Source organism: Lissotriton vulgaris, chromosome 6 (genome assembly GCF_964263255.1).
Source record: "Lissotriton vulgaris chromosome 6, aLisVul1.2, whole genome shotgun sequence".
Lineage (NCBI taxonomy): Eukaryota > Metazoa > Chordata > Amphibia > Caudata > Salamandridae > Lissotriton > Lissotriton vulgaris.
Window position 1 is genome coordinate 1,060,087,210 of NC_141694.1, and position 25,112 is coordinate 1,060,112,321.

General features: G+C 47.1%; 1 protein-coding gene across 1 annotated transcript in view; it reads right to left on the reverse strand.

Annotated features, from left to right (window-relative positions):
- The window catches only part of GALNT2 (polypeptide N-acetylgalactosaminyltransferase 2), an 810,495-nt gene that overhangs the window by 87,174 nt on the left and 698,209 nt on the right, over positions 1-25,112 (reverse strand). The window contains exon 14 of the mRNA XM_086927129.1: positions 4,433-4,559. Coding sequence (XP_086783255.1) covers positions 4,433-4,559 — 127 coding nt within the window. The remainder of the gene's footprint in view (positions 1-4,432; positions 4,560-25,112) is intronic.

The following is a 25,112-nucleotide window of genomic DNA, read 5'->3' on the forward strand; positions in this document are numbered from 1 at the left end:
CAATAAAAAGTGTGGACATAGCTCCAGAATTGACTTCTTACTAGTTGACATTGCCACAAGTAGGAACGTTATCTCAGTTAGCCATGTCCCGGAACATGTCTGACCACTCTGCAGTTACTTTAGAACTAGCTATGGAAGTGAGCCCCCTCCCCGGAGGTGGACTATTAATCGAGCATTATTACTAGAAAATGAAGTAATGGATAAACTGAAGGTGGAAACTAAAGAATTCTTTGATTTTAATCTTAATTCAGCTTCACCTCAAGTAATATGGGACACATATAAGGCCTACTTGAGAGGCTCTTTGACAGCCAATTGTATTTCCCAGTCTAAGAGGGTGCAAGAGGAGACCTAAAAACTGGAAGCAGATACATATAAGCTTCAGGAACACTTAGAGCAAGATTAGGAGAACCCTAATATTCTAAGAAGATTAAACATTGCGAAACATAAGCTCGCTGACATTCTAGAAATCATAGTTTAAAAAAAAAAAAGTGGGATGCCAGCAGATTAGCTCACCATGAATATGGAGAGGGGTGTAGCAAGCTTCTGGTGTTGAAAACCAAAGTCGACCAGACAAGAAATTGGATAAGGAACCTCCGTTGTTTGAACACTGGTAATATGATCTCTGAAGATTCCGAAATTGAGGAGGCCTTTGTCCAATTTTTCCAGAACTTATATACTGATGAGACATTACTAGACTAAGACAGCATGGACGAATGTCTCTCAGATCTAGATCTCACTTCACTTCAGCGAAACGAAAAACGAACAACTAAATTGTCCCCTAGCTAGGGAGGATATCATTCAAACAATCAGCTCTCTAAAAAAGGGGAAAGCCGCTGGCCCTGTTTCTATTCCTAATGAAATTTATATCATCCAAAAAGAAGTACTCGCCTCTTTTCTCCTTCAGTTGTTTAATTCATGTTTTATAGAAGGCTATAGCCCCCCGTGTCGTCGGAAGAAGCTACGATAACAATCTTACTAAAACCAAATAAAAACCCTAGACTTTGTGAGTCCCATAGACCTATCTCACTCTTGAATTGTGATCATAAGATAATACACCCAGATCAGAAAGGGTTCATGAAAGGGAGGCAGCTTAGTGAACTGACACACGACCTAATTGGGCGATAGATATGGCTCAGACCTATAAGATTCCTTTGGCAGCGATGACATTCGATGCTGCTAAAGCTTTCGATCGGGTCAATTGGTCTTTTTTATTTAAAGTAATTCAACATCTCAAGCTAGGTGAAATTTTTTCGACAGCAATCAAAGCTATTTATAAAAATCCCACCGCAAAAATCCTCATTAATGGGAAATTAACTAGGTCAATACAAATAGGAAGGGGTACTAGGCAGGAGTGTCCCCTGTCCCCTTTACTTTTTAACATTTATATCGAACCCTTAGCGTGTAAATTGAAAGCTTGCCAGAATATTATTCCTTTTAGTTGCAACGGATGGGAGAAAAAAAAATTGGTTTATAAGCAGATGACCTTGTAATATACACTGGTAATCTAGAAAGTCCGTTCCCAGATATATGGTCCGAATTAGAGAGCTTTGGAAAGGTTTCAGGGTACTTTTTAACCGACAAAAAACCCAAACTAATGAAATGGAATACCAATTTTAGGAGTACCTACACAAAGAAGGAAATTAGATACCTTGGTATCCAAATAGTTCAAATCTTCGATAGATCACAACTACAAACATGGGTTTACACTATCATTATTAGGTAAGTCAAACTTACTGAAAATGTAAATTCTGCCAAAATACACGCTTTTATTCAATACTATCCCTCTAGATTTCCCAAAAATTTGGTTTAAAAGCTTTTTTCAAGTTTTATCTGGGGAAACAAAAGCCCTAGAATTGCTTTAAAGAAACTTAGAAAGAAAAAAGCTTATGGAGGTATAGCAACCCCTGATTTTTACCTATATTTTTGTGCTTTCCATTTAAAACATTTTTGACAATTATTATTGGAAAGTGCGTTTTTTCCCCACTTTATAAAGCCCTTACAACAGAGTTCACCCAAAACGTGGGGTGTTTTCTTTTAAAATTCGGGCACCCAAAACATTTTAAGATGGTTAAATTGAAGATGCTGTTATCAGCTATGAAGCTTTGGTCCCAGGTTAGACACCTTCTAAAAAATACCATATTACAACGAGGTAGCACCAGTCTGGGATTCCCCAGGAACACCTCTGTGCATTGAAGATGCCCTTGTAGCTCCTCTTCGCGCTCGTGGCATCACTACGTGGGGACAATTGATTGTCGAAACTGAATTGATTTCCTGGCCTCATTTCTCGGCTGTATGCGAGAATTCAGTTTCAAAGTTTAGATATTATCAGCTGAACAGTTGGGCAAGATCTGTAGGTAAAGAGCTAAAAGGGAACTTGGAACTGGCTTTAAAGATATGCTCGCACCAAACAAAGTCAAAAGAAGTGTCAGAGTGGTACTGGCTTTTAGTCCAGAATGGAGAAGATACGCAGGTCCCATTTAACAAGATTTGGAAGAAGGACCTGCTGGATGAAGACCTCGAAAATACTGGGCAAGTATCTATGTCTTTTTTATGGTCTTACGTAAATGCTGAACCTTTAAAAAAGAACCACCTCTTCACAGTACATAAAGCCTATTGGACACCCCAGAAATTATCGAAAATGTGAAGTCAAGAGATTAAGAAGTGTCCAAAATGTGGAGCAGATAAGGCAAATGAGGTGCATATGTTCTGGAGCTGCCCGGTAACACACCCTCATTGGCAAAAAGTGTGTAAGACAATTTCAGATATTTTGGGGCGTGAAATAAAATTAACAACTGTGTCTATAATTTTTGGGACACTCCAGAAGGACTTAGATGGTGTTTTTTTAACAAAAAAAACACAGCACTGTTTTTCACCCTGATACTTCCGGCTCGAAGAGAGCTGTGTATTAAATGGATTTTAACTTCCCTCCTACAGAAGAAGAGTGGATACATTCCATTCAGAGGGTATCAAATTTGGACCAATCTGGTACAAAGATAAAAAAAACTAAGGGGCCGATTAGGATTGCGGTGAATCCGCATCCTCCGGGCCGGCGGAAGCCACCGCCGGCCCGGAGGATGCAGATTCACCGCTGCGGTGATAGAAAAGACCCCCCGCCAGATTAGGATGGCAGGGGGGTCGGGAAGACCGTCCGCAGCTTTTCCGCCGCGGTCCCGCGGCGGAAAAGCTCTAATATGGTGGCGGTGTCTATCAGACACCGCCAGCCATATCAGGATGCATGGGGAAACAAACTTTTCCACTGTGGTCTTTTCTGTTTGGGGGCCCGTTGCGGGCCCCCAGGGTGTCAGGGGTGCACATGGGGGGTACCTATGGTACCCCCCTGCATTTGCTTGCACATAGCAGCAGGCACCGCGCGGTGGCTGCCGCTTTGTGCATGCAAATGCACTGCATGCATTTTTAGCATTGCGGCGCGTGCTGCTTCAAGCAGCACCCGCCGCAATGTTAAAAATACAGGATGTGACCGCCAGGGTGGCGGTCACATCCTAATTCGCCCCTGCGGACGGTCCCTCCACCTCTGGGGTGGCGGACGGACGCAGGTCCGTCCGCCATCATAATGACCCCCTAAATTCTGGGAAATGTGGGATAAGTGGGTGGAGAGGAGTCCTTCTGTCTAGAATTATATACAAATCAGTGTCCCCGACTTTGTCGATCTGTAGATTTACTGTCTCTCTATATATATATTTTGGTCTTCCTGTGGAGTTTTTCTATTGTCTATTTTTTGTTTTCTTGGTCCAATGATTAAGATAATGCTATAGACGGACCCCACTGGTGGGGCTGCCTTCGTTGCAATAAAAGAATCAAGATTGGGGTTGGACCCATAACAGTGAAGCCAAAGGGGTGGTTCCAGAGATCTTTGGTATCCATCTTCTTTGTGGAGCGACAGGGACCCCCCAAAAACCATTTTGGCCACTTGTGATGGTCGAAGACACCTTTCATTCAACTTAAAGCATAATGAAGATAAATGAGGACTAAAATAAAAAAAAAGAATGGCCCAACTGGAAGGGACTGACAACATGCTGACAGTGCAGGGATGTAGGAGAAACATAATTACTGGAAGGAGCAATTACAAGACAAAATACAGACAGAAAACACTATTGTACAGAAAACATGGCAAAAAAATCTTAATGAAAGCAGGATGGGTTTTACTAGGAGGAGAAGATTTACAGTCTAGATCAAAAGGGGAAAGAGGCAGGGTTCTGGAAGGAGAAAGCTGAAGGAAGGTAGTTCCATATCAAGTTAGCTTAAATGACAGTCGGCGTTTAGTAAAAAGTAAGGCAGGATTCTCCACAAAGAAGAGAGGACTGGTTAGATTCAATAAAATCCAGTCCAATGTTTTAGTAGCTAAAATGAAATTTCAGGATTTATGTATATTGAATATAGCAGAAAACAACATTGAATGTCGACTTTACAATACCTGGTTTCCGCCAGCGTTGTGACATTCATATACGCCAATAACTCCATCAGCAAAATGACCCAGTGTATCCAGGCAGTTAGCACCTTGCTGCAAGGCCCCAAAGGCGATGTCTTGATGATCAGGAACCCTGGGACAAAAACAAAGAAGACATTATTTTGAGTGTTTTAGATCTTTATTTAGGAAAACAAAACAATGGCTGTTCTTGCTCTTCGAAGTGTGACCCAACTGGAATAAGACATAGAACAGAAGATCACGAGAAACTCCCTACCATAAGGTTTCCAGACCAGAGTCCTGTACTACTTAGCAGCATAATTAATTATTGCGGAGGACTAGCTGAATATGCTTGATTACAGACAGAACCGTAACAGCTTTATTTAAAAAAAAAAAAAAAGTAAAAAAACAATGGCCCAAATAGTAAAAAATGTCAAATGTATAGTTTTCTTCTATGCACATATATTATGAGTGTTGGACTAATTCATAAACATGTCTAACTCATACATGTGTAATTTATGCATTTCTTTATTTACTTATATATTTGTACAGTGTGCTTTTGCCTGGAATGGCATCCTGGCGCCACATCTCCCAGAGACTAAACTTCATAAGATCAAATAGAAGTAAGGGGAGGCGTGGCCAAGATAGGGGCTTAGCCAAGATGGCGGAGGGAGCAGTTGCATAGAAGCGAGCTCTGTCCTGGTGCCACAATAATCGTGTTTTTTTGTGGGATTTGAGAACCTTGTCTCCGCTGCTAATACAAAAAGGTGCAACTCCAGAGCCACTGCTTCCTTTTAGCGTCCAGCGTGAGCGGGATGACAGCAGTGAGGAGCTCAACAAGGCTGCGCCACATATCGTGACAAGCACTGCCCAGCATGCAGCCTGCGAACCAGCCAGAGGTCCTTCACCACAATCGACAAGGGCAGACCGACCTGGAAGGCATACGTGAGCCGAGGCAGGGGGGCAAGCACTTGAACTTAGTAGCAGCCGGGAGGAGGACATGGACCAGAGCAACGAGTCGGCCCTTCCCCCCTCACTGCGATCACCGAAGTCCTGGAGGCTGGGTGCAGCCTGAGTCTGCCTTCACAACCAATGGAGCCCCACAGTCTTGGTCGAACGACAGTGGGGATCCCCTCCAGGCACGAAATCCTTGCATCTGCAATAGGAGGACCTGTGCCCCAAGCTTACCCGGGAGGCCACAGGACAACACTGTGAGAGTCGCCCCTCTCCCCATTGCCCGGTGGCCTACTCTTTTCCTGGCCCTTCTGCCCTCACACCCGCAGCAGGGGACTGGAGCCCTTTCGCATGGCTCATTACAATGACCCGCTCGGTCGGGGAAGGTGCCCGCACCGCTGTACTGCTAAAAGACAGTTGTGAGCTGTGACTGAGTCTGGCTTCCCCGACCCTCCGTGTCTATCAAAATGCTTACAATCGGGACTGATTAAGCAACTCTGAGGGCCGCATTAGTAGAGGCTACACCTAAAGGTGGCGACCAGAGGCTCCCATTTTTGACTGCCACCTGTGGGGCTCTGTTGATATTAGGGGGGGGGGGTGCATTCTGAAGTAGTACTCGGACAGCCACGGGCGAACCCCCTTTACGAAGGTAGCGAGACTCCTTCTCTAAACATGCACTACTGCCATCTGGGAGTTTGAAAATACTCTTGCTGTTGGGGAGAGTGACCACCTGACTCTGGCACAGGGACCCCTATGCAGTGACTTGTGGGCGCTTCAGGCCTAAACCACTGGCCCGACAGGGGTCCGACCGCTCCCGTGAGGAGACACTTCTAGATTTTTCTTCTTTTCAACCGTCCCAGCGCCCCCCTCCCCCCCACCAGCCTTGATCGATCGAGCTTGCCGGATCTTTAAAATCCTTACCCATAGAAGGTCCACGTCGGCAGTGTGGATAGGCCTCCTTGTGAATAACCTGACTGCAGAGATGGCCAGCACAGACCAGTAAACCCAACATCCCCCCACCATGAGGTAAGGGGAAGGCACAATAGACTATAACCTATAGAGCCCTGTGGACTTCCTATACAAAATTTATAGTGGCCCCTGTAGGAGGCATGTTGGTGCGGGAGACATCCTTCAAAATCCCTCTCCAACTGATACAGAGACTGCTTTAGCTCGGGCAACCTTAAACACTGACTTTGTGCTGCAAAATACGAATGCTAAATTTACAGAGCTCCTAGCTGCCGTGCACGGCCTAAAGAGGACTTTGGAACCAAAACTTGACACTCTGATAATCGACATGGGCTACATGCGTGAGGAGAATAACAAATTGAAAGTGGCCAACAATGAGACAATCAAATCATAGCAAAGATGCAGCCTAATGTGTCATATCCGCACGCCCAGATGGTGGCCATACAATGGGAAGTAAACCTCTTAAAAAGCAGGTCTGACAATGCAGAAGGGCGATCATGCTGAACATTAGAGTAGTGGGGCTACTCGAGAAGATTAGGGGCCCGAGTATGGATTCATATTTGAAACGCTGGCTGGTGCAGACAGTCCTCAGAGGCAAAACCTCCAACTTCTTCCCAGTGGAATGGGCGCATCAGGTACCAGCTCTCCCACCCTCACCTGGTGCCCCCCATGCCCAGTGGTGGAGCACCTGTTTCAGTACCAGAACAGGGATAATATCCCACAGATCGCCCACACCAAAGGCCCTTGACAGGTAGGGAATCAAGTACTTACAATCTTCCCAGACAACACTACAGATGTGCAGAAATAAAGGGCGTTATACACGAAAAAGCAAAAGCTCAGGCAGATGGGGCTAAAATATGCACTGATTTTCCCAGCTAAACTTAAAGTAATGGAAGGGGACAGGACACTAATTTTCCAAACAGTCCAAGAAACATGGGACTGGCTGGAATTTAAGGGGGAGCATCCCCCATCGGATCATCCAGACACAAGGAGTGTTGGGAACAAGGTAGAAACTTACATAGGTCGACCCGCGAGACCCACAATCTGTTCACGAAAACAAGCAGCACAGGAAAGGGCGCAAGTGGTGGCTGCACTGGTGCGAGTGGGATCCCCCGGCTCTGGCACTGGTACCTTGGACACCTTTAAGAAATTTTCCATGAGTGGCTCCCAGCTGGCCAAGATCCTGGAGACATGGGGGTGGGGGGCGGATATTACCCCAATGATGGCCGATCTATGAAAATGTTGTGCCTCACATATCTTTTTTTTGGTTTTTGTGTGTGTGTGTGTGGGGGGGGACGACGACGGACATTGATATTGTTGGTGGTGTGATTGCCTCAGATTACAACGTAGTGCCTTTCATACACCACAGCAGTGGGGTGGAGCAGGTCTCACACCAACCAAGGAGCCATGGGACACTGTAGGTTCTAAGACACCTTATGGTTGCCACGTATTACTATATTGTGGGCGGACATTGCACTGTTGCATGACGGCCTAGGGAGGGGAGTTTGTAGTACTGTTTGTGTTTGGGTTTTATCGTGTATAGCGGCATGAGTTGATGATAACCCCATGAATTTTACACTTGGGGTCGCCCAAGGATACAGATTTACTCATTTGTGGTACTGCAGGAATATAGGCTACTCACGTGGAATATGAGAGGCATGGGCACAGCGACACAGAATCTATGGCTATTTAAGGAGGCGCCAAGTACACTTAGTGTGCTTTCAGGAAATGCACTTCACTAAACTAAAAGTTGCCAGACTGACTAGACGATAGAGGGGCGGGGTGTACGGCATGACATATTAGAGCTATGCGAGGAGTGCTGGTATGGGTGGCCCGGGAGCGCCCTTTGCGGTAACTCACACGAAAATAGACATGGAGGGCCACAGGACAGGCTGCTTTGTTTATGACCTTGACACCTGCCTTGTTAGCAGACCCAGGACTCAACATTCTGGTGTGGGGATTATAATGGGATACTATATCTGATGGCAGACCTACTGGGGGCAGAATCCTGCACCACTTTGACAACATTTGAATAGCTGGGCCCTTGACATGCAAGTTGGGAGCTTTGGCGACTTTTACACCCAGTCGATAGGGAGTACTCCCACTGCTTAGCGGTGCATGTGCCGCACTCAAGACTGGACATGATTGTTGGCCTCCCATCGTCAGTCACACAGAGCTTGTGTGCAGACTACCTGGGACGCACTCTATTGGACCACAACCCTTTGTTAATCTAGTCTGGATTAGGCGGGTTTAAACATACAATTTACTTACCTTCGGTAAGAGACATATGTAGTTATAGATTCCTTACCTTTAGAATTACCCCTAGGCGTCAGACTGATTCTGGAGATTTTTTCTTTAGCAGTACCGTTGCATGTCGGTAGGTGGTGTCGGTCACGTCAGTCGTTGGCATCATGTTCACCGGGATGACATTGCGGTGTCTATTTAGATGCCAACCCTGCGCGCTGACGTCAGTTGTGACCCTACTTTCCACGCCAGAAGCGCAGAGCCATGCAAAACACTGACAACTGGTGCACATAACTATGGCCTTGGAAGGAAGTCCCTATCTCTAGAAGTCAATTCGCAGAACGGGGAGGATGGGTGGGGCAGTAAGGAATCTATATGTTACCAACTACATATGTTACCAAAGGTAAGTAACTTGTTCATCTGAAAGAGACTGTAGTTATAGATTCCTTACCTTTAGAATGGATACCCCAGCAATGCCAACCCCGGAAAGTTCCAGTGGAAGATTCCCCTGATGCTGCGCCCACTGGAACTTCAGGTCCCACTGCAGAGCCCACATATGGCACTTGGCATGATCTACCAGCAGGATGCAGCAGGCCATGAGGCCCAGCAGCCTCAGGGTCAATCTCACCGAAATCCGGGTTAGAGGCTGAAACATTGGTATCATAGCCCGAGTATCCCAGACTTGCTGCTTGAGAGGATAAGCCTGAAACTGTGCTGTATCCAGAACTGCTCTGATGAAAAGGAGCTTCTGAGAGTAAGTCAGGTGTGAATTTGGCACGTTCATAGTGAACCCCAGCGAATGCAGGAGGTTTGCCATAGTCTGGAGGTGGGAGACAACAGCCTGGGGTAAGCCTGCCTTCAACAGCCAGTCGTCGAGATAGGGGAAGACTGGAACCCCTGATCTGTGCAGATGAGCTGCGACCACCGCAATAACTTTCAGGAACACCCGAGGGGTGCTGGTAAGGCCAAAGGGGAGCATAGTAAACTGAAAATGCTTGTGGCCTACCATGAACCACAGCGAACGTTTGTAGGCTGGCAGGGCGGGGATATGAAAATATACGTCCTGTAAGTCCAACACTACCATCCAGTCTCCGGGGGTTGAGGGCAGACAGGATCTGAGCCAACGTGAGCATTTTGAACTTCTCCTTCGGAAGGAAGCAGTTGAGGGCCCAGAGTTCTAAGATAGGACACAGGCCTTTGTCTTCATGTGTACCAGAAAATAGTGGGAGTAGCAACCACAACCTACTTCTGGCTCAGGGACCCTTTCAATAGCTCCCTTGGCGAAGAGAGCTTCAACTTTCTGGTGGAGTAGGGCCAAGTGATCCTCCGACATGCAATGGAAGGATGGTGGCATGGAGAGAGGGGTAGTCTCGAAGGAGAGGGAGTAACCCCTTCGGCTACCTGCAAAATCCACCTGTCTGTCTCATGTTCTGCCAGTGGTGGAGGTGATGGCGAACCCTGCTGTCCATTGGCTTCTGATGGTCCTGAAAGGTCGGACTAGGAGGGTTTGGAGGCTGCTTCAGGGGGGTTATGGGTGGACTGGCCCAGCCGCTGGCCCCCAGACATATGTCGCTGGGTCCCATGTCCGCGGCCACGCGAAGGCTGGGCAGCTTGCATGACTCAGTGGTTAGACTGGGTTGAACGTGGTGGGGCACCCCTTCCCTAGCGTAGCCATGAAAGGGGCCAAAGGCAGACTGCGTGGGGCGAGTACTTGCCATGAGGCCCAAGGCCCTGGCTGTAGCATCCTTGAAGCACTCAAACGCGGAGTCCGCCTTGTCGCCGAACAGGCGACGGCTGTCAAAGGGTGGATTGGACATCCCCAGAGATACCAGACGTCCTCAACCAGGTGTAGCGCCTCCAGCCTACTGACGTGGAAACCGGTCTGCCCAGAGAGTTGGCGGTATCCAGCCCACATCTTATTGTGAACTTAGCTGCATCTCGACCCTTTGCCACTACGCAAGTGATAACAGCCCGGGCCCCCTCTGGGCACTGTGGAAGCACTTGCCCAACTGTATCCCACACTTTATGGGTATAACGGCCCAAGAGGCTTGCGGTGTTCACTTACCACAGCGCTAAGATGGTGGTAGAAAACATTTTCTTCCCAAGGTGGTCAAGCTTCTTGGATTCCCTGTCTGAGGGAGCAGTAGGGAATGTGTCCTTAGAGGACGCAGCTTGGGCCACCAAGCTCTCGGGGGTCTGGTGTTGGAAGAGGAAAACTGGGTCACCTGGGGTTGGGCGGTGGCGTCTGGCAATCATCCTGTCCACAAGAGCCCCTGTGCTGGGCTTGGACCAAGTGCCCAGAAGGACGTCAGTCAGGGCTGCATTAAAAGGCAGAAGGGACTCTGAAGATGTCACTGCCAGTTGACGCACCTCCGTCAGGAAGTCAGGCCTGAATACTACCGTAGGAAGCTCCAGGCCCAAGGCCTCAGCTGCACTACGCAACACCACAGCTTATGAAGCTCCCTCCTCTGTAGCCACGGTAGGGGGGGTGAGAATATGCCAAGTCCTGGGGAGGTATCCAAACCACTAGTATCATCCAGTTCCTCTTGCAAGTCCAACTCGTCAAGCTGGTCAGCCAAAGGGTCCAAAGTCCCCTCCCAGTCCTCTTCACCCTCCTCTGGTTGCCATTCAGGCCCGAAGGGAACACCAGGAATGAACTGAGGCACAAAAGTACCTTTGGGCGCCGATACTGACGTTTGTTCGGCGCTGTGTACAAGTCTGGGGGTGAGGCTGGGGTCAACACCGTTTGGGGGTATAATCGGCGCCAGGGGCATCCTCACTGGAATCGGCACCGGGAAAGGTACCGTGAGGTCGACCGGCATCGATCCAGATCCAGGCCTGGATTCTCAGGGGCTCTCTGGTGCCAGGGCCGGAGCCACCGGCATCAAAGGCGCATGGCCCCAAGCCGAGTCCGCGGGGCCAGCATGAGCGCTTGTGGAGTCGGGCTGCCCAAAGATGCCATGAAGCGCTTTGTAAAATGCTCAAAGCTGGGCAGGGGATGCTCTGGCTCCAGGAAAACGATGGAAGTCCGGTGCCGTTCCAGAAGCAGTCTACGCAGACGGAGCTGGAGAGCGACGACACTCAGGGTCCCGCTTAGCGTTGGGAGAAGGCGAAGAGCGGCGGTGCTTCTTCACCTTCCTCTTATGCTTCAACTTACCTGAGGAATGCAAAGACTTTGATGACGAATGGTGATGGTGGCTCATCACCGGTCCCGAGACCTTCCTCTCGACGGAGACCTCTAATGACGTGGAACTGCCTGCCAGGCCTCCAAGAGCTTTCGGGACCGCTCCCACAAAGACTTCGGCTTCATGGCCCCGCAGTTGGAGCATGACTTCGGGTCGTGGTCGCGCTTTAGAGAGACACATGAGGTGGGGGTCCGTAACTGACATCAGGCGGTTCGAGGCATCGCACGGCTTGAATCCGGTTCAGCGATGTGACACCCCTCATGGACCAGGAGCCGAAGCCTCAAAAATATGTCGACAAAAGTTGAGAAAAAAAGTAAGTCAAAAAGTGACTACGGGGCAGGCTCTCTGTGGATCTGCGCTAGGTTGGCGCGGAAAAAGAAGGAACTGACGTCAGCGCGCAGGGGCGGCGTCTAAATAGACACTGCAACATCATCCCGGTGAACACTGCGCCGACGACGGACGCAGAGTCGACCGATGCCACCTACCGACCCGCATGGGTACTGCTAAAGAAAAAACCTCTGGATTCTAACGCCTGGGGGCAATTCTAAAGGAAAGGAATCGATAACTACAGTCTCTTCCAGGTAGAAGATTTTTACCTGGTGTTTGGCCACAACTGCTTTAGATGACGCAGGATTTAGTGTCCAGATCAATGAAACCATAGACAAATACTTCCAAGATAATGAATGGATGGCCTTGGACGCCATGGTTAAATAGGATCCATACAAAGTGGTCTTGCGGCGGTTACGTCTAAAGACTGTTTATGGCATGCAAATGGTTTTGAATGCGGAGGGGTTTGTGGTACAGGAGCGTATTGGAAGGCTTGAGAGGGAATGCCGACTGATCACAGTATTTGCAAAAAAACGGAGTTTGGTCCTGGGACAGGGGTTCAACTGGACCGTAATATAGTAGAACAAAAACAATGTTGTCCCCCAGAATAATTTTCTCTCACAACTTTTGAGAATACAAACAAGGGAAAGAAGCCTATTGTTTGTATGGGTTATTTTATTTAAACCCTTTTAACAGTTAATTGTTGAGTAATTTTGAAAGACATTTTAAGGTAGAGAAAAGACACTACTTATACACATTTACACTATTTACACTATCATACAGACAATTCTATACACAAGACAATATATACAAATGAATTCACAATTATAGGCAAGCTTCTTTTACAATAAGAAAAACAACAATTCTGTTCGCACAAGAAAATAATCTTTGTGACAAATTCAACTTATTAGAAAGCCCAACCAGGGTCAAAACAACAGGAAAAGGCAACAGAAAAATCACTTTTTACTCAGCAATCAGTCACAGTTAACAAATTACTGTTAGTTTTGTTTATTCAAAAAATGCCTATTCGCCGTTATGCCGACGCGTTTCAAATCTGGAAGTGATCACAGATTCTCTTCAGGGCTCTGTCAGTGTGGAATTCTTTTCTTGAGGGTAACGCGATCCCGCGTTCCAATAATTCAAATAAAGAGGGGCCTTTTGTTATGCAGGGATTCTTAGAATGTAAAAACGGGGACACCACTATTTGTTATCTTCAGAAGTGGTTCATCCGCTGTATGCCTATTTGCACAGCCGCCTGAGTATCTTTGTTGAGGAAAGTGTAGGTTTTCTTCACAATTAAATCTGACTCTCGCAGGTGGGCCGGAGTGCCTCCGCGGTATCTCGCTGCGTGCTTCAATCTCGCTTGGATCTCTCTGTTCAACCACGTACCAGGAAATGAGTTCGCATTTCCTGGTACGTGGTTGAACAGAGAGATCCAAGCGAGATTGAAGCACGCAGCGAGATACCGCGGAGGCACTCCGGCCCACCTGCGAGAGTCAGATTTAATTGTGAAGAAAACCTACACTTTCCTCAACAAAGATACTCAGGCGGCTGTGCAAATAGGCATACAGCGGATGAACCACTTCTGAAGATAACAAATAGTGGTGTCCCCGTTTTTACATTCTAAGAATCCCTGCATAACAAAAGGCCCCTCTTTATTTGAATTATTGGAACGCGGGATCGCGTTACCCTCAAGAAAAGAATTCCACACTGACAGAGCCCTGAAGAGAATCTGTGATCACTTCCAGATTTGAAACGCGTCGGCATAACGGCGAATAGGCATTTTTTGACTAAACAAAACTAACAGTAATTTGTTAACGGTGACTGATTGCTGAGTAAAAAGTGATTTTTCTGTTGCCTTTTCCTGTTGTTTTGACCCTGGTTGGGCTTTCTAATAAGTTGAATTTGTCACAAAGATTATTTTCTTGTGCGAACAGAATTGTTGTTTTTCTTATTGTAAAAGAAGCTTGCCTATAATTGTGAATTCATTTGTATATATTGTCTTGTGTATAGAATTGTCTGTATGATAGTGTAAATAGTGTAAATGTGTATAAGTAGTGTCTTTTCTCTACCTTAAAATGTCTTTCAAAATTACTCAACAATTAACTGTTAAAAGGGTTTAAATAAAATAACCCATACAAACAATAGGCTTCTTTCCCTTGTTTGTATTCTCAAAAGTTGTGAGAGAAAATTATTCTGGGGGACAACATTGTTTTTGTTCGACTGATCACAGTAGGCATTCGACCCTGCTGGCTACATAAAAGGAGTGCAGGGCGTTAGTAGACAGGTTATCCCACTTTGACTATAAGGTTCACTTCCAGTGAAAAACTGAACACGTTGATGAAGCCGGACAATTATTAGCATGGTTGTTGCACTCCGAGAACTCCCTGAAGCCTGATTGGTGCACTCCGACTCCAGATGGGGCAGGTGGTGAACAATCAGGTGGAGATCAATATTGTGACAAAGGAATACTACAGGGGTCTGTATGATTGATCTACAGAGGTAGAAGCAGGTGAGATCTCCGCATACTTAGCATCCATTCACACCCCTGCAATGCCACAAGTTAGTTAGTCTAAGTACTTTGGAGGAAGTAAAAGGGGCATTGCCACATATAGCCCACGGGAAGGTGCCAGCCACCGACGGGTTTCTGTTTGAATTTTATGCACATTACAACACCCAGATGGCCCACAGGTTGCTGGGGGTGTATGAGGCAGCAGCAATCAATGAGACCTTACAGAACTCCATGAGGGAAGCAGTAATTGTCAGTCCTAAACCTGGGCGAGACCCTATGAATGGTATGTCCTACTGCCCTCAGCACCTCTTGAACCCTGAAAAGGTTCTTGGCAAAATTCTAGCCAATCGCATGACGGCGGGCGGGGTCTCCTTTTTAGTAAACTCAGATCAAAATGGTTTTATACGCGGGAGCAAAACACATTCATCAATCTGCAGTGGCTGTTCCACATTATGGACTGGGTGAGCGGCACAGGGACGGCAAAGCGCTGGACACCTTTAGATGGCCTTACCTTATGGCAGTCTTGACCGATATGGGGTTCGGACAGCCCTTCCTTAGATGGGTGGCAAGGCTGTACACTGGGACAGTTGTCTGGGTATGCACAGGGGATGTGATCTCAGATCCACCCCCAGTGGCTAGAAGCACTAGCAAGGGCTGCCCCCTGTCTCTATTACTGTTCGCACTCGCTACTGAACCCTTAGCATTCATGATGCAAGACCATATGCCACATTGGGGCCTTGTGATATTGGGACACACTCAGATTATATCTCTATATGCAGACCAGCATTGATTTATTTGAAGGCAAACCACACTGTGTTACCGGGAGCTATGGCAGTGTTGAACAATTTTGGGAGGAAGTCCGGGCACCATATTAACTGGTATAAGTCCTGTCTGTTCCCTTTGACGCCAACACCCGATGACCAGAGAGAGGCGCTCTCTTGCACGGAGTTGACCTGGCAGTTTGATTCCATCAAATATTTGGGGGCGCAAATATACTATGAGACACATGCCCTTGTGGAGGGAAATCTAGGGAAAGAATTGTCCTTTGTCTGCCGCTCACTTTCCTTCTGGACTGCGCTGCTCTTGTCACCTATCGGCAAAACAGCTATAGCCAAAATATTGGTACTGCCCAGATTATATTTCTTTGCGACCATCCCACTAATTAAACGGAAGGCGTTCTTTATGGACTTTCAGGGAGTTTTAATGAGCTTGATATGGGATACCGGTCAATGGCAGGTGGCAGTTAGTAAACTATTTGCCCCCTTGGAGGAGGGAGGGCTCAGTGCCCCTGACTATGAACTCTACTATTCAAAGGTCCAACTGCAGTGGCCAATGAGATGATTAGTGGGCGCACCACCGCTTGAATGTACATGAATTCCGGATGAGCATGCGGGACGTTCCCTTTTGAACAGGCTATTAGAAGATGCTCCCTCTGGAAACTCAGGCAGTTGACACTGCGAACGCCCTTAAATGTCTGAAGATGGTATGCCATCGAAGGCTCATGGCCAACAGCCTATGTACCCAGTCTACTGATCTGGGCAACGCCTGAATGTGCAGGTCAAAAGTATATGTACTGCACAAGGTACTCGTAGGAAATGGGGATCTAGTCCTGAGTGGATGTAGTGACAGAGGAGTGATTCCATACTTCTGAGGCCCTGGCACTTGACTATGGACTGGGACAGGAACAATCCCTTCTGTCCTCTGCCCTTAGAGATGTGATGCAGAGGGCGTGGGAGGTCTGTTCGGGAACGGCCCCCTCTAGGGGTAGCATTAGCAGTGGTTCTGATGGGGGGGGGGGGGGGGGAGAACTCCGCCAAGGCCCTCACAACCTTATACTCCGCCTTATGGCCTGTTGGAGAGAGACTGTAGAGCTACAAGACTGGTAAACACTGGCACTCAGAATTGACATCCCAGACAAGCAGTGGGACTGATGCCTCCAATTGGTTAGGCGGTGATGCACAATGCGCGGCTTCATCTTATTCAGGTTCATTATTTGTATCATGCATATCTCACCCCCCAGAGAACTGGTAGGATGTTCCCAGGTGCACCTAATACATGTCTGCGGTGGAAGTGGATTTTCCCCATATGGTGTGGGCATGGGTGGTGATACGCTCCTTTTGAGTATTGGTCAGGCATGCTGCCGGAGGTTATGATTTGTTTGTTCCTGCTGGACCTTGTCCAATGCCTACTCGATGTGAGGTACATCACCAAACAAATTAAGGGGTTGCTGCAATCCCAGAATTTGGTGCTGGTTTTTGGCTAAACGTTGCATCATCATGGCCTGGAAATCCACCGTGGTACCCCCACTGAAATGATGGCAGGCAGACATGCGTAAATGGGTGCTGGCCGAGCTGACGGTCCACAGACGATTGCACTCAAGAGGAGGAGGGGACCTATCAGGAAACTGGGACACCTATTTAGAGACACTATCGACGAACGCAGATGATCACTCTCCTTGAGGATATTGTCGCTGGCCCTACCCGGGGAGAGATGGTGGGTACTTCTCTTGTCTTAAGACGCAAATTACCATTAGGGATGTCCGAGAAACCGGGTGAACATAGGTTCCGACCAGACTCCAGACTCTTTGATGTTTCATTGGCATCTTATAATGAACTGTAAGTCCAAGCTCTATCAGAAGAGACTTTACCAGAGATTCCTCATCTTGTCAATAGATACCAAAGCAGTACCTCCCCAGGTTAGTGGGTATGTGTAATGACTTGGACCAGGATATCCTGCAGGACAGATAGGGCAAAGTGCCCATCCCACTGCACCTGGCTAGCCGGTCAGTAATGCTTCATGAACATATGAAGGGAAGCAGACACAGCAGCCTGGCAACGGTCCAGAATTAGCACACCATGTGCCAATGCAGTGGTAGTAGCCTTTGATTTGGTAGAATGAGAGTGTATGCCTTCTAGGGTTTGCTTTTCAGACGCCCACAGCAGTCAACGCATAATACAATCCATTTAGAGATGGTTCTCTTTTGTACCGCTTTGTCTTTCTTAGCTTCAGAGAAACACAAAAAGTTGGTCATCCTGCTGGTAATTGCTGGTTTGGTTTATGAAGAGGCTAAGCTCCTACTTTGGGTTGACACGGTGGAGCTGTTCTCTCTCTCTTTGGAGGGATGAAGCAGTGCATAGAGAGTTGGCAAAGTGATGGCCTGCCCTATGTGACTTCCTTAGGCAGAAATGCTGCCTTCATCCAAAGTACTGCTTTGTCCAGAAACAATGATGCATAGGGTGGCATCATAGACAAAGCCTCAAGTTCACACCCTTGCCTGGCCAAAGTTATGGCAATGAGGAATGCAGTCTTAATGGCGTGTAGGAAACTGTGCATAGGCTCAAAGAGAGAACACCTGAGGCAGGTGACAACTAAGCTAAGAGCTCACTGAGACATCACAAAAGGTGCTGAAGGAATCATGTGTGTTTGCCCCTTCAGAAAATACATCACAACAGGTGATGTGAAGAGAGAAGGCTAATCTGCTAAACGTAAGGCAGCCGAAAGATAACCCTTAACTGTTACCACAGCAAGACCATGCTGGGCTAATGTCAAACAAAAGAACATCGGATTACTGAGTGTTATTGGGTTGGTGATTAGGGGAAGAACTTGAAACAACAAACTTAAGAGTCCTGCACAAAACAGTTTGGACATCTGGCTGCTACGAAGATAACGACAGTTGCCGCTCAATCTCCACAAATGGAGGAGTTGGTTGGGCAGCCTCGGGTGTAAGACTCAGCTGTAACTGGAGGTCCTCCCATAAGGATAACCAGTCAGAGGACATGAGCTCATAGCCAAACGTTCCAGGTACCACACTCTCCTTGCCCAGTCCAGAATGTTATGTTATGTTAATTTAATTTCTTAAGCGCAGCGGTTGCCCTGGGGTGTACTGGTGCTGGTCACTGCCTATCGATTGTTGAGATGTGTAGTGCCCTAATGGGTGAAAAATTATTGAGCTCAGTAGAGTTCCTGAGATGAAATGGAAGTTCGTTCCAGGGCTTGCAGCCCCTGTAATGAAGCTTCTGGCACTCCAGCTAGTATTTTTAGCTGGGGTTATAATCACTCTTTTTGCACCAATTGAGCGTAGGGCCCTTCATGGAAAGGACCATTGAACATGCTGTTTCAGATGGTCAGGACCAGCTCCGTGGAGGGCCTTAAAAACCGTGCACAGGGCTTTGAATTGAATCTGTTGTTTAACTGGGAGCCAGTGTAACTGTTTTATTTCTATTTTAACTGAGACAAACTTGGGTGTCCCAGTCAGTAATCTTGCTGTCGCATTTTGCACGAGTTGGAGCCTATTTAGATGCTTCCTTTGGCTATTGACGTATAGACTATTGCAGTAGTCCAGCCTCGACAGGATAAGAGACGTAACCACTGTCCTGTGGCTATTCGCTGGCAAGAATGACAGTATCTTCCTTATCATTCTGAGAAGAAGAAAGCTAGCTGAGATGACCGCATTCATCTGATCCCCAAAGGTACGCTTGTTGTTAACTATGACCCGCAGATTCTTTGCTTTCTTAGTTGGTTCAGGAAGGGTCCCTAATTCTTCAGGCCACCAGTCTGGTGCCCAGAAATTGGCATTGTTCATAAAAATAATTACCAAAGTTTTGCTTGAGTTCAGCTTCAAACAGTTTGTATTCATCCACAACCGGACCGCTTTCATGCAATCGGAAAATCTTTTTCCTGTCTCAGCCTCCTGCACCGGCCGAAGTGACATCACCTTCTGGGTATCATCTGCGTATTATGCCAGCTGGACCCCAAAGGATCTTATCAAGGCTGCCAGAGGTGTCACTTAGACATTAAAAAGTGTGGGGCTAAGGGATGAGCCCTGTGGTACTCCACACGGAAGGGAAAAGGGTTTGGAGCGGACTTTATCTAAGTCCACAGTTTGGATTCTTTCTGTGAGGAAAGATTTAAGGAGATTCCAGGCGTTACCTTGTACCCTGCCTTCTGATAAACGGTTCATCAAAACGTGATGATGGACCATATTGAAGGCCACCAAGAGATCCAACATAATCATGGCTGCGTAACCCCCTGATCTAAGGCTTCTCTCACTTCCTCTGTGGATTTTACCAAGACCACCTCTGTGCTGTGCTCTGAATCCATATTGCGTTGGATCTAATATATTATTTGTTTGGAGGAACTTGCTGAGTTGGGTATTCATTACTTTTTCGACTATTTTCACCGGTAGGGGGAGACAAGAGATTGGTCTGTAGTTATTTGGATCCTTAGGATCAAGATTTAGTTTTTTAAGCAGCGGAAGAATGGATGCAGTTTTCCATTTTTTGAGAAAATGGCCAGACTCAGGCATAGCGTTAAACAGTGGGGTAAGTGTTGCACCAATAAGTTCTAGGACTAGTTTGATCACAGACACTGGGCATGGGTCGTATGGTGATCCCGATCGAATTGAGGCCAGGATACTGATAGAGTCCCGCTCCTCCAAAGGTGAAAAACAGTCTAAAGTAGGTTGTGTCTTGGTTGTACTATGAGCCTGCACACCCGCAACATGTGTCTTCCCTGTCTGGGAGAGCTTAAATGAGGAAAAGATGACTTCCACCTTCTGCTGGAAGAAAGTGTCAATATTCTCACATAGTTCAGGACTACTCTGATTTTTAGGTGTATCAGGGGTGGTCAGTTTGGTTACTGTTTTAATTAATTCTTTGGAAGAAGATTTTGCCTGAGTGATTTGCTCTGAAAAAAAACGTCCTTTTAGTGTTAGATAATAGTTTTTTTTATAGAGGTTAAGGCTCTGCCTATAGGCCACTTTGTCAGTGTTACTGTAGCCTCTTCTCCAAGCGCACTCTAAGCGTTTGCAGGCATGTTTTTGCTTCCTCATTTCTTCTCAAAACCAGCGGGCTGATGGCTTAGAGCGCTTGGGGGTCCATAGTTTCACTGGGGCTAGTTTGATGCACGCTGTATCTATCCACTTTGTATAAGCGGTGGAGGCCTCCTTTATTTCTGATGGAAACGAGCAGGCTGTTTTCTTGAGTAAGTCTCCTAACTCAGGGACTTTGATATTATTCCATGCCCTTGTAAGTATCTCTTTTTTGGGTTCTGCTTTGTATAGATGGGGGTTAGGAGATTTCAATTCAAACTGAATGGCGGCATGGTCTGTCCAAGCCAAGGGTAACATCTCTGTGCAAGTAAGATTAGTGTTGTTAGTAAAGTTCCCATCTAGGGTGTGCCCTGCTACTCAAGTCGGGCCTTCTACGAGTTGCCTTAGTTCCCCGCTATTCATCAACTCTCCCAAGTTAATTGTTTTGGGATTGGTGAGTGCATCACAATGGAATTAAAGTCCCCAAGAATCGTGAAGGAGTTGGAGCAGAGCCCATCCTCTAACATAGAACTGACGGACTCTAGAAAGCCACCTCTAGGGCCAGGGGGTCGATATAGAAGAATACCCTTGAAGACATTGTGATGCAAAGTGGGAAAGCTGAACGAGTGCGCTTCACTGGCTGTGTTGGATGCTGTTTGGATGGAGGGCTGAAGGGAATTATGATATATAACCATCAGACCCCCCCCCTCTCCTGAGCAATCTGTCTTGAGTGAAACACTAGAACCCCAGAGGTGTGGCTTTGGCCAGGTCCGACCCTGAGGCTTTATCCGACCATGATTCTGTAATAAATGCCAATTTTATATTATGTTCTTTAATGAACAGTACACACTCCGTGCTATGTTTAACCAGTGATCTAGCGTTCAGCAGTAGAAAGCGCAAGGGGGCTGATTCCGTTCTTTTTTTAATCAGGCTTTTTCTACGTTCAAATAAACTGATGGAACGATACATAATGTGGCGAAGAGTTAGGTGGCAATTGTTGCAGTGCACTTCCTGTTCACTAGAGGTTGGCTTGAGTGTTAGGCAAGGACAGTTTGAGTTCTTCCATGGCCAGAAAGTCATCATTTTAGTAGACCAGTATTTCTGGCTTTAAAGAGCCAGGGGGACTGGCCCTGACCCGTTCTGAGCTCGGAAGGGCGCAGACGAGCTTGCCAGCAGCGCATCCGCTGCGCGGTCGCGTCAGTGCACCCATTTATTAGGGTGTGGGAAAAACAACTAGCACGCTAACCCAAGATGGCAGCCCCGTTTCCCTCCACCTGATTCCCTTCCCTTCCCTTCTGATTGGGCGAGTATGGCATGCACAGCAAGCAAAAGGTACGTGGTGCAAATACTATCTCGGTCTCCAGTGCAAGATTCTTATAGTAATATTAAAACAGTAAAAATGGTAAAAAGCAGCTTTTTAAAATAGAAGAAACCCCTGGCGAGCTCTAACTCTCCTCAACAACCAGAAAAGGGCAGTGCTATGCAGTTGCGACAACGCGCCCATTTATTAGCGCATGGTAAAAACAACTAGCACGCTAACCCAAGGTGGCCGCCCCGTTTCCCTCCACCCGATTCCCTTCGCTTCTGATTGGGCGAATATGGCGTGCACAGCGAGCAAAAGGTACGTGGTGCAAAAACGATCACAGTCCCCAGTGCAAGATCCTTATAGTAATATTAAAACAGTAAAAATGGTAAAAAGCAGCTTTTTAAAATAGAAGAAACCCCTGGCGAGCTCTAACTCAGCTCAACAACCAGAAAAGGGCAGTGCTATGCAGTTGCGACAACGCGCCCATTTATTAACGTATGGTAAAAACAACTAGCACGCTAACCCAAGATCGCCGCCCCGTTTCCCTCCACCCGATTCCCTTCGCTTCTGATTGGGCGAGTATGGCATGCACAGCAAGCAAAAGGCATGTGGTGCAAAAACGATCCCAGTCCCCAGTTGCAAGATCCTCAGCTCTAACTCAGCTCAACAAACAGGAAAAGGCAGACTTGGTCCTGGTCTTTTTCAGTAATCTGGGCAGGAAAGGTAGGGGTGGAAAGGCGTACACAAGTCTGGTTTCCCATTGTGAATACATTGTTAAATGTCCCACTATCCACTGCCTCAGTGCCCCTAAATTGGAAGCAGACTAAACTACATCCTCTTCTAAGAACAAATCTGCTGATTGCAGTGTCTTAGCTTTCCATCCTAAGATAAGCACTGAAACCGCTCTACTGTAGTTGTCGGAATATATAAAATGCTCACTGGGCATGGGGGGAAAGGTTGCGCTAATTTTATTGGATCTTTCTGCAGCATTTGATACAGTGTCGAACACTTTGCTTTTTCAACACCAGCAGTCTTTTGGTCTGGAGGGACTAGCGTTGGATTGGCTCAAACCTTTTCTTGACAACTGAGGTAAATTGGTATTGTTGGCCTCTTTTTCTTCAAACTCAAAGACTCTTTCAGGTGGTGTGCAGACAGCTCTGCGTTGAGCCCCACCTTTTTTTTAAAAAGAAATGTTATTGTTTTCATTGATAGCACAGTACAGAACTTCAATATGAGCTAGCATTACATTGTAAATCTGCAATATACAGTCAAACATAGTCAGCACTTTTTGTCAGCTAATCTGCAGTACAACACATCCGTTGTCGAAACCCCACTTAGTATCCACACAGCCTTTCCTATTATTCCACTTCAGAGCCCTCATCGTCCCGGTCTTGTGGTGGCTCACATATGGCTCCCCTAAATTTGGTCCAAACCCCCCAGATTTTACTCCACTTTCGGGGACACCCACGATTGATGAACACCATTCTCTTGGCTATCATGGCCGCATCCATGTCCCTGCACCATGAGGCAAGAGAGGGTATCTCCGCCGATCCCCACTTTTGTGCAATGTTTCACTTCGCGACCATGATCCCTAGCGTGGCCCAGTTCTGAGCCTGAGGAGTAAGGTCATTGGGCTCCAACACATTTATCAAACACCTCCTGGGCTCCGGTACCAGTGACACTCCCTCCAATTGTGATATTGTCCTCACTTGTGTCCAGTATTCCATACTTTTGGGACATTGCCATATGGTGTGGAAAAAGGTACCTTCATCCTTGCAGCTGCGCAGGCAATAAGGGTGTGATGTGTTACCTATCCTATTTAGGGTGTGCCTGGTGTAGTATGATCGGTGTAGAATTTTTAGCTGTTCTAGCCTAAGTCATGAGGGTATACTCACCTGCCGTGGAGAGGCTAATGCCTCCTGCCATTCCGAATCATCGAAGTCACCTACGTCATGGACCATTTGTTCCTTAGGGGCCCTGTGGGATCTGGAAGGTTGTTTACCAATTTGCGGTAGGTGAGTGATGTCACCTTCTTATGCATGCAGTCTGTCAATAGTCTGTCTTCCAGAGGTGATGGCTCCAGGACTTCAGTACCAGGTGGCAATGCTGTTGTTAGTGCGTGCTTTATTTGCGTGTACCTACAAAGTTCTGAGGGTGCCCGTTCATATTGTTGCTGAAGACGTTTAAATGTGATAATTTCCCCTTTGTGCCACATGTCATTCACAGTGGATATGCCTACAGCGTCCCACTGATCAAAGCCCTTACTGTTTCAAAGCCTAACCAGCCGTTTTGTGTCCCAGAGTGGAGTTAGTTGGGTTATGACCCCTTGCCATCCCAGTTTAGCCTGAGCTGCATGCCATATGGTAACAGTGTGTGGCCATATGGTAACAGTGAGCCTCACTGGTCCTATTACTGCTGGGGTTAGTTTCCGGTTGTAGAGGGAAGACAGCATACCTTTCGTACCCAGTATTGATCTATCTGCTTTAAATGCTGGGTCTGACTGCGGGGCATGCAACCATTGTTTAATGACCTTCAATTGCGCAGCCCAATAATATAACTGAATGTTTGGGAGTGCTATTCCACCGTCATACCATCTGCGGACCAACTTGAACTGCACAATGCGAGCCGGTTTGTTGTCCCACAATAAGCTGGAGACCTGGGCTGCTATCGCCGTGAAGTAACTCGGCTGCACTGGGAACGGCGTATTTTCCAGCACATACAAGAAGCGAGGGAGGGCCATCATTTTAAAAAGTGCTGCTTTTCCCAACAGTGTTAACGGCAAGGTCCCCAGTGTTGTGCATCTCTTTTAAGACAATCTAGTGGGGTTTGTAGATTTCTTTTAAGGAAATCCACAGAGTCGACAGTTATATATATACTTAAATATTTAAATGTGTCTTCTGAAATCTCGAGCGGGCAGTATGTGGGGAGTTGCGGGGGGGGGGGCGTGCAGCACATACAGAACAGATTTGGACCAGTTTATGGTATAACCAGACGCCCTCACGAAAATTGTGAAGATATTAAGAAGAGTCAATATGGAACGCCTGGGGGAGCCCATGTATAACAGAAGATCGTCTGCATATAGGGAGATGCGATCTTCCCAATCTTCTGTCCATTTGATTCCCCGTATCATTGGCTCCCACCTTATCCACGCCGCCAGTGGCTCCAGCACCAAGGCAAAAAGCAGCGGTGACAGGGGACAACCCTGGCGCGTGCCCCGTGCCAGGGGGAAGTCGTCAGGGATGCGTCCATTAGCCGTAACATGAGCCATTGGTTTAGTATAGAGAAGAGGAACCCATGCACAAAGGTTAGCTCCGAAGCCCAGGTGACGTAGTACAGCAAACAGGAAGGGCCACTCGACCATATCAAATGCCATTTGCACATCTAGT